The sequence below is a fragment of the Chenopodium quinoa genome, unplaced genomic scaffold, assembly GCF_001683475.1.
Source record: "Chenopodium quinoa cultivar QQ74 unplaced genomic scaffold, ASM168347v1, whole genome shotgun sequence".
In the NCBI taxonomy this organism is placed as follows: Eukaryota; Viridiplantae; Streptophyta; class Magnoliopsida; order Caryophyllales; family Amaranthaceae; genus Chenopodium; species Chenopodium quinoa.
Window position 1 is genome coordinate 532,542 of NW_018742980.1, and position 9,873 is coordinate 542,414.

The 9,873-nt window shown below is 36.7% G+C and overlaps 1 protein-coding gene across 2 annotated transcripts; it reads right to left on the reverse strand.

Annotated features, from left to right (window-relative positions):
- Nucleotides 1–296: 296 nt before the first annotated feature.
- On the reverse strand, nt 297–4,250 carry LOC110729308. Of its 2 annotated transcripts, none has more exons than XM_021909037.1 (6): nt 3,631–4,250; nt 2,099–2,260; nt 1,918–1,995; nt 1,696–1,761; nt 1,499–1,564; nt 297–1,397 (listed from the first exon to the last, which is right to left on the reverse strand). In XM_021909037.1, exons 1-6 carry the CDS (start codon nt 3,961–3,963, stop codon nt 618–620), a joined length of 1,485 nt encoding a protein of 494 aa, XP_021764729.1. In that variant the 5' UTR covers nt 3,964–4,250; the 3' UTR covers nt 297–617. The 2 variants fall into 2 exon arrangements, with proteins under 2 accessions (XP_021764729.1, XP_021764730.1); XM_021909038.1 differs by having other exon boundaries at nt 2,126–2,260; nt 3,631–4,249.
- Between the last annotated feature and the right edge of the window lie 5,623 nt (nt 4,251–9,873).

A 9,873-nucleotide genomic window follows, 5' to 3' on the forward strand; every position in this document is an offset into this window, starting at 1 on the left:
TTGTAGATGGGCTAAGCGGAAACCTGGGATAGGTGGTTCAACTAGCAACGAGTTGTTATATAGCTGAAAATCTCTAGAGAGGTCACTTATATGTAGTCTCTAACCCCTAACTAGTAGATTTAGCAACCAACATCGCAAAATTTGTTAAACATCTAATATACAAAAATCACAGAGCAGAGTTTATGCAGAACAACTCCTATATGCAAAATAAACTTGGAACCAACTAATTGCTTCAAGTCTTAAACTCGGTTACTTTGAACAACAACCGTAAACTGAACTACATAAACATGTTCTTCGCTAAACAACACTCTTCATACAAAATGTTCATAATCCATACCAACTGTTGTAAGCCATTAAACGCTTACAATACCATGGTACTACTAATACAAAGCTCTTCATACAAAATGTTCTTTTATTCGCCCATGGAAACAACTCCATGCTAACCGCTGCAAGACACTTTAGCCTGGTTCAACCAGAAAGGCGCAGCATTAGTTCTACTGTCGAGCATTGTTCCGAGAGGAAAGAAGCCATTTATCCTTTCAAGAGATAAAAAAAATTCATCAGTTAATTAGAAACACTAAAATACAAGCTCAATAGTTTATTTCTCAGCTACTTTCTCATCCTATTAATTGGCAGTGAAGGCGGCTCTTTAGTTTCATCAGCTCCTTCCGTTTTTTTCTGGCCTCTGCTCCTGCAACATTCCTCTCCCTCGTTTTTAGAACACGCTCTTTCCTTTTTTCCGTTAAAGCACTTGCAGACTCTATACATGCTGCTGAAGAAACATTCGTATTAACTAGTGTGTGCGGAGTGACACAATCCTCTCGTTCTAGAGCAAAATCACCTCTTGAGCAACACGGTATCATCTTTTGACCCCCTCCGTCTAGAGATAGTCCAAATGGGAATCGATGGAAACCATTTCTGCAATCGTCTTGTGTTGATGGAAGACCACTACTTATTCTATCTGCAGGACTAACTAACTGACAGTTGTGTACGCAACGTATAACTGAAGATGGACTATAATCTGAAGATGGACTATGAACATGATTAGAATCAACTGAAGTGCCTTCATCACTATCTTTCACATGTAAAGAAGAAAAATTCTTGATATCATGTATTGGAAGGAACACAGGGCAGGGTAATATACACCAAGGCATATTTTGGCCATTAATACTCCGAGGATTTTCCTGCTCGGAGAAGCTGCAAGGACTTAAATTTGAAACGTTCAAGTCTGAAGGCGGCAAAGATGCAGGGATTACAAAGGTGCTTGCAGATAACTTCTTGTACACAAACTGTGCCCAATTTGCTGAATGAGGGTTAACGTTATGAGTATCGGGACAAGATGGTTGATGAGCTTCACCTTTATTCTCTCCAAGTTTGAAGCCTAATGTTTGAGATAACTGCATAACACTAATGAAATGTAAAGTACATCCTTATAACCTTATATCAAAAGCATGTAACAAAATCTTGTGCTATTTGATGTTATGTTGTAAATATATACCTGTCCTTTTAGCTTTTGGTTGGTAGTTTGTAGAGACTGAAACTCCTTGACAGCCAAATCCTTGTTCTTTTGAAGATTAAAGATAAGATGCAAGAAACCGAGGGAACGATGTCAGTTTATGGAGATACGCTGAAACTATAGAGATACACTTTTTGTACCAAGGTCATGAAGCAAACGAAAAAAAAATATTTACTTACTCTTTTTAATCTTTCATTTTCTGATGCTTGTTCTGCGGCTTTTCTTGTAAGTTCCTCGTGAAAAGCCTGAAACAAACATTAAGTGAGTAATTGAGATTTAGAGATCAAAACCACCAAAGCCTGCCTAAGCTTAAACATGCATGTATTTCTGAATATATACATATGATAGTTGATACTTATGAAAAGAGGCCATATATACAATACTTATGGAAAAAGAAATACCTGTCTCCTGCGAATAGTTTGTCGTGCAGACTCCCTATTAGCTAATATCCTGCGTATTCTTCGTGCTTCCTTCTCTGCCTAAATCATTCAGAATAGCGTATTACGAATGTGAATATAAAGGCAAACTAGATCGCTACATACTGTCAAAAACAATCATGGAAGTAAAGGTTAATTAGATCACCATTATGTCTTGACCTCTGTCATATACCTCAGTCAGATTATGCCTAGACCTCCCAGTATTATGTGCTGAATTGCAAACACGGCCACGTTCAGTGGATTCGTAGCTCTTTTCAGGTTTTACATCAACACTTAGACACTCCTCTTGAAATATATTAGGCTGATCCTACACAAATGAAACATGTTAAACAGTCTTGCACAGTTGCACTGTATAATTCTATCATTCGTAGTGTAAATAATTTTAATTACCACAAACTCTTACAAGTTACAACAAAATCTAATTAAAAACAGTGAACATAGTGATGTACTCAGAAAATCTGGAACCCTTTATGAAAGTAGAGTAGTCAATTACGACAAACTCTTACACGGTTGTTATTATATTAAAAGCAAAACCAGTGCTATACACATGAAGTCGGACTGGTAGTTACGTCGCATTATCACAACTATGAACTATACGTAACTAGTTTTGATGTAGAATTTGTCCAAATCATCTCAATGTTATTTTCAAAGGTAACTTTGTCTTTTACATTTTACTAGTTAATTATTAACTATAAATGATTTAATTAGTCCACTGTCTAAGTGTCAAAGTCAAAACATTGCGATGATTAAAAAAAGTTATCTCATTTTTGCAATTGAACTACCATGTAAGACCCAAAATAAATAAACATGCCTAATATTCTTTTCGGGTGCACCAACCACGCGTTACAAACTATTATAGTGTCGCACTAAATAAAAAAAATTTAGGCATCATCAGAACAATCTTAATTACACAAACAAACTAAATAGACTTCACCTGTTACATTTATTTGAAAGGTTAATCTTTTTAATAGTTCATATTGATTTAAACTGAGATCGTCTCATCTAAAACAATCTTCTTAATTATTTAAAAATACTATTTTTTTTTAAAGATAAAGATACTTTTTAAACTAGACCTTCTTACAAGTCAATATTAACTATATAAGTCAACTCTTGCAAAAAAAAAGTTTATAAAATCTCTTACTTTTTGAGGTCACAAGCATGGTGAAAAATTATTATGTCTATACTCTATAGTCTATACTCTATACTTCCTCCATTTGAAATTTAATTTTAATTAAGCTAGTATACATTAAACAGATCTAATAAAATTTCATACGATTGTGATTTATCACATCCATAAATCACAAACGGTAATCAAAGTCAAGTTTTTAAATATTATTAAAAGTCAATACGTATCAACTAATTTAAAACTATTGCTTACCCCATGCCCTTTGGAACCCACATACTTCATGCTCAAACAACCACTTGTCACCCTATAACTTTCTACTGTTACAATATGACTACAAGTCTACTACAAATAGTTTTTGCAACCGTCATATATACAAAGTACGAGAAAATCTTACATCTTATGTCCCTATCATAAAACTATTGTACCTCGCATTTAATTTCAACTTGTTAAAAATTAGTGCAACATAGATTGCATGCATGTAACAATAAAAGATAACAAAAAAAAATAAAAATAAAAAAGAATAAGAAAAAGAGAAAGATTAAATAAAGTACCACGTTAAGATCGAAAGGCAAAGGAGAAACAGAAGGAGAAGAAGAATGAAGTGATGAAGACGACTCTTTAACACGCTTGTTACTCATCCACCGCTTCCCTTTACTCCCCCAACAATTATTATTACCACCACCATCACCACCACCTTGACCTACCGACTCGCCGCTGCGGCCACCACTACTTCCTCTCATCTCCTCCACTGCCACGGCCGCAGCGGCGCTATAGTTCTTCCTTAAACTCGCCAAAACCCTTGCTATTTCAAACTCTCCGGATCCTCCTCCAGAAGAAGAACCACTAGACTCACCATCATTATTATTATGTGAACTCATCATCATAATTATTTTAATTTATTTCAGATCTTTATCAGTACAAAACCTATATGACTAGGTACAAATAAGTATATATATGTATATAAATATTATTTATAACATATGATAAGATATTATGATGATAATATTGTTTGTTATTGACAAAAGAAGGTAGGATGAAGATATATGAATAAATGGTGCAACAAAAAATGTATGGTTTTTATAGGAGGTAGCATGGAAAAATAAAATAATTGTTTAGAGAAGAGAGAGAAAATGGTGATGACTGCTGGGCGGCAGAAGGTCGGGGTGTTAAAGGCGGGTGGAAAAGCCAGGTGTATAACTCCATTTCTATGTTGACACATGTGGACTGTTGGCACTTTCAGGCTATCTCTCGCCGCCACGTGTCCTTTTGTCCACGCTGGCACACTTCTTCGTTTGTTGTTCCATAACATGCTACCCCCTCTCTCTCCATATCTTCGGATAATGTTATCTCTTTATTACTTCTTTTAATTAACCTCCTATTGTATGTCTTCCGATAATGTTGTCTTTTACTTGCAACATTTTGAATTACACATATTCTAATTTATTGTTAGATGTGATTAGAAGAGCTGAATATATAAAATTGAATACCATGTACAAGAGCCACGACCAAGCTTCCTAATATAGATTGGTTTTTAACCAATCTGTTTCGGGGTTTTCTGATGTCCTGCGGGAGAGTTACAATTCCGAGACTGGAACCGGACGCATGTACCTGCAAAATAAACGGATGCTCCGGATGATTGGAGATCCGCCTCCGACGGTCAAGTTAGTACTTGATTAAGGAGTAATTAATGCGGAAATTAAAGTGATTGGGTCTCTCTAGGTGAGAGTGTTTAATGTGTGTAATCTGCGTTTTTAGCGTGTTATCTCCCTTAATGAGGATTAAGGGAGGTATTTATAACCTCGGGAAACGTGTCAATCTAGGTTTAGGTTAACCTTGGGCTGATTGGGCTTCCCTCGGGAGTTGGGCCTAGGTGACCGGTTATCCCAGGTGTCATGGGAAGGACACGTGTCGTGTCGTAATTGGTCCATGGTGGACGGATCATTGCTTGACACGTGGCAGGCTCCTATTGGCCCATGTGACGGACACATGGCGGAACCTGATTGGTCCACTTGTCAGATGGTGATTGGTGGGGAAAAATCCCCTAATCACAATCCATTCCAAATTAATCTGTGGAATAACCCACCGGTAACATACAATTGTAGAAGTAGGATCTTTGGCAAGCACTAATAAGCAAATTTATGTACAGAACTTTGATAAGTTGACTACGGTCATGGGTAGTCCGATAGATCCATTCAATTTTGGAGTATACATGATTTGTGTAAGAGATTCAGAATCTAATTCTACCTCATTCAAAACTAATTCGATTCAAATTTCAACTTGTGTGGACACAATGATTTACTATAACAGTTACTCAAATTTGAACTAGACATGACCCAATTTAACCCAATCTGACATAACCGAACATGAACCAATTATCCGAATTACACTTCTAGTAAGAGGAATTGATGGGGCAACCTATACAAACAATGTGGGCATCTTTGTTTTAGTGAAAGCATACTTAACTAGCTAGGATGCATGGTAGTGGTTTTAAGATGGACAATGTCCTACCTTCCTTAGGTGCACACAACTGCACATAATTAGATCAGAGTAGACAAATGAGTTTTATGATCATACTACCTCCGGGTTTTTTTTAGTCGATACTTTTTTACTTTAGCACTATTAACTCACTCCCCTTTGACTGTATTTTGTACTTTATACGTAATGAAAAATATAGTCATATGTGATCTTGTTAGATTCGTCACGATATATATTTTCAAAATATCAACTTTTTATAATTTTTGTTTATCAGTAATTAAAGATATTAATGGTTGAAGTTGTGCATTGACAAACGTAACTAAAGAAACTGTCAACTAAAAAGAAACGGAGGAAGTATATAATAACTCAGATGTAGGGGTGTGCAAAAAAGGACCCACAAATTGGTGATTCCGGGTTTTCGGTCCAGTCCGGGTAAAAACCGGAATATTCAGTCCGAACCGGAATGGACCGGAAAATGTTTTTTTTTTTTTTTGTGGGTGAAAAATTTAAATTTTATATTTAAATTTTTAAAAAATTTAGGTACAAAACTTGTAATTTATAAATCCTAGGTGCAAAATAGAAAAGCACGCAAACAAAAAACAAGACGTTAAAAAATATGTATGTATAAAGATATTAAAATGCAAAAAAAAGAAAAAAAAAATATAACAGGTCCATTCCGATCTAAAATCGGACCGGACCGAAATAAACAGGTCTAGATCGAAACCTATATCGATTGATTACGGTCCGGCCGGTCCGATTTTGGACTGATGCACAGCCCTACTCATATGTAGTTAGACTATAGAAAATCTCTAAACATATATTCCAAAATTATACATGTAACATATTTTAGACTTTTTAGTTAACCCTTACAGTGTTCCTTTAAATCGTAGGAAACCTCTTGACATAAATAAAAACAAAAATGCAGTGAAAGAAAATTTTACTACATTTTCATTACGGTACGCACACAAATTTAAAAAGAACTTTTGCTTCAATTCGTTGCTTGTTTCATTACAATGGGTTGGCGGTGGCTTCTTATACTGTGCAAGAATAATAATTATTTTATTATTTGTGACACTGGTGACAATAATGTGTTGAATGATACAAGTAATAGATTTGTATTACAAATACAAACAGCTTTTAACACGTAGTTGTAGATAAGTACATTAAACTTATTAGGGTTTCGATTCGATAGGACATATTTAATTATCGGAATTAAAATATCTACATTAGTCAATTGAGATTTAATTTATCACCTTGTGATTAGTAGGTTAATTTCTCTTAATTATTTATATTTGGTGAAACTTTTTAGAGCGTGTTCGGCAAAATATTGCGGTAGATAGAGGTAGCTGTTAGCTATATGTGTAGCTGTCAACTACCTGTAAGCTGTGAAAATGAATAATAAAATATGAGTGTTTAGCAAACTAGCTATTAGCTGTGATATTCTAAAAATATATAGAATTCTTCAGATACCTAACTTTTCACAAAAGTTACTCCAACCACTAAACTCTACTCCTGCCACTACGTTTGCCAAACACTAATATTTTTACTAAGTAATGGTTTGAATAAGTCAAACCACTAAAAGCTACTCAAAAGCTAGTGCTGAATACGCCCCCCTTCGCCCTCACTTTAAAGTGTTTGACACGCAAAAACTAAATCAAAGCATATTCATTTAAGATATTGTTTACCCTTAAATAAGTTTTGCAAGATAATTTACTTTGCAAACTTGTTGGCCCTAATCATCCATCTTATTGGTCGCATGTTCGCCTTCACTTCATATTAGTATAGTATTGTCTGCTTTGGGACATCAATTTAATTTCCAAAAGGTCTCATATAATGGAGTGTGTTTTCACTTATAATAAGAATTTTATGTGATACTTCATACTAAGGGGTCGTTTGGTTTACACAGGGTAAACGGAATGGAATGAACAAAGGGAATGGAAAAGAAAGGAATGAAATTACCTTAAATTTTCTATATTGTTTGTTTTAATAACAAAGGGAAACATTGTCACCAATCCAACCACCACACCACCACCTCATAACTACCTAATTGATTCACTTCCCACCATTTCCAGCCACCCCACCACTCGACGCACCTCCCCCACCACTCGCCACCCTTCGCCGCACCTCCCCCGCCCCTCGCCGCCGCTCCCCGTGCCCGCACAGCTCTCCCCTCCCCTGAAAAATACCCATCACTCCCACTGAAACTTCCCGAGACCACCACCACTCCCACCAAAAACAGTCAATCCTCCATCACTCTCATGTAACTTCCTGAAATCACCACCACTCCCATCAAAACTTTCCAAAACCACCACTTCTTAAGCACCCCATCATGCTCACCCAAAAATACGAGGGCTCCAATACGGAAAAAAAAATTGATTGATTAAGGAGATTCATTACTTGGATCCATGAATATGTTGTTCATTTTCAAAAAGACGACAATTTAGGTCTCAGATCTGGAATTCAAATGCTCAAATAAGGAAAACAAATTAGGGTTCTTGGTGAATTTTGAGGGAAAATTCCAGAATTGAATTTTGAGAGAGAGAAAGAGAGGGGGGTGGTGGTTTTCGCTTGTTTTGGTGGGAGTTGTGGTGTATTCGGTGATTTTCGGTGTGTGTAGTGGTGGTTTTGGCGGTTTTCAGTGGGAATGGTGGTGGTTTCAGTGGGAGCAGTAGTAGTTTTGGTGGTTTTTTGGTGGATGTAGTGGTGGTTTTGGCGGTTTTCAGTGAGAGTGGTGGTGGTTTCAATGGGAGTTGTGGTAATTTTGGTGGGTGTAGTACAGTGGTGACTAGTTGTTTTGGTGGTGGGGAGATTTTCGCTGGGGGTGCCTGGTTGTTCCGAGGGTGGGGGAGGGACGGCGAAGGTGAGGGGAGGGGTTTCGATGAGGAGGCTAGCTGTTCCGGTGGTGGGGAGGGTGGTGGTATTGTGGTAGCTAGGGAATGGAATGAAAATACCTAAGGGGGGTGGGGAATCAACTTGGAGGGATTTAGGGGAATGGAAAGGGTAAAGGGAATGGAAAAAATGGCCTAATAAACAATAACAAAGGGAGTGATTCATGTTGATTCCCATTTCCTTTGATGAATACCCCCAACCAAACGATCCCTAATGGTTTTCATACATTACTCAAAAGTATAGTCGAGTTAGTATATGAATTGTAAAAAAAAAAAAAAAAAAAAAAAAAAAAAAAAAAAAAAAAAAAAATTGAATATCAATCATTAGAGAACAAAGTAAGTAATTGCAATTATTTGAAAAAAGTATGTAGTTAAGTAATACAACGTTATGTTAATTTGAGATTTAAAGGAATATTTCAGTATTTCTATTCAATCAATTATAAAGAAGACTAGTTAAATTTGGGAACCAATTAAAGAAGAACAAGAAATTGGCAAATTATATGGCTGTAGATCAAAGTCTTAAAGCGGTGAAACAGATATGACGAGCTCCAGATGGTTGATTTGTGGCGGCATTCATGGAATTTTGTGCCCTCCTTTCAGTTTACTTTCTTTGGACAACAATTTAGTACACTTTATTTAAATCGAAAAATCAAAAGATAGACCCAACGTCCCAACCTTTAGGTTTGTTATACACATTAACCTTTTTTTTTTTTGTTTTTTGAAGGTAAGAAAAAAAGAGGGCATTAGGAGACCCTCCTCACGAGGGAAATTCTTAATCCATCAAAGGAGAGAATAGTAGAGAGACTAGAGTTATTACAAGGAGTAATGTCCATACTATCACTAACTACATTACCTACAGTAGATATCCAATCAGCTGTCCGATTTGCCTCTTGAAAAATATGACGTATGCTCCAATTATCAAATTTGGTGAGAAGAGTGCATATGTCTCTAATGATGAGATAAATCTGTCAGGGAATTGACTAAGTGCCCTTGAAAGAGTGATGACAAGGAGATTATCGCCCTCAATATGAATATTTTTTTATCCCGAGCTCAAGGGCCAAAAGAATACCTTTGTGAAGAGTTGTCGCCTCAGCAATGAAGAATTTGGTGTTGCCGAGATTGAAGGTACGCGCTCCGGAAGAAGTTCTGCTACTGTCTCTGATGATGCTTCCTGCTGCTGCCGAGTTGTTGAGAACCGAGCAGTCAAATTTGAGTTTATGGAAGTTGAGGGGTGGTGCCTCTCAAGTAACCATGATGAAATTAGGTGAAGGAGAATGGGTAGAAAGGGAGGGGGGGAGTCTCTGGATAGGAGACCCCAAGGAAAAAAAGGTATATGTGAGAGTTCTATAATGCCACTCGGTGAACGCAATATGCGCTCGGTGGTAATTTCTCGCTATATCAAAGGGGTCTTGCCCGAAGATAATGGAGTTT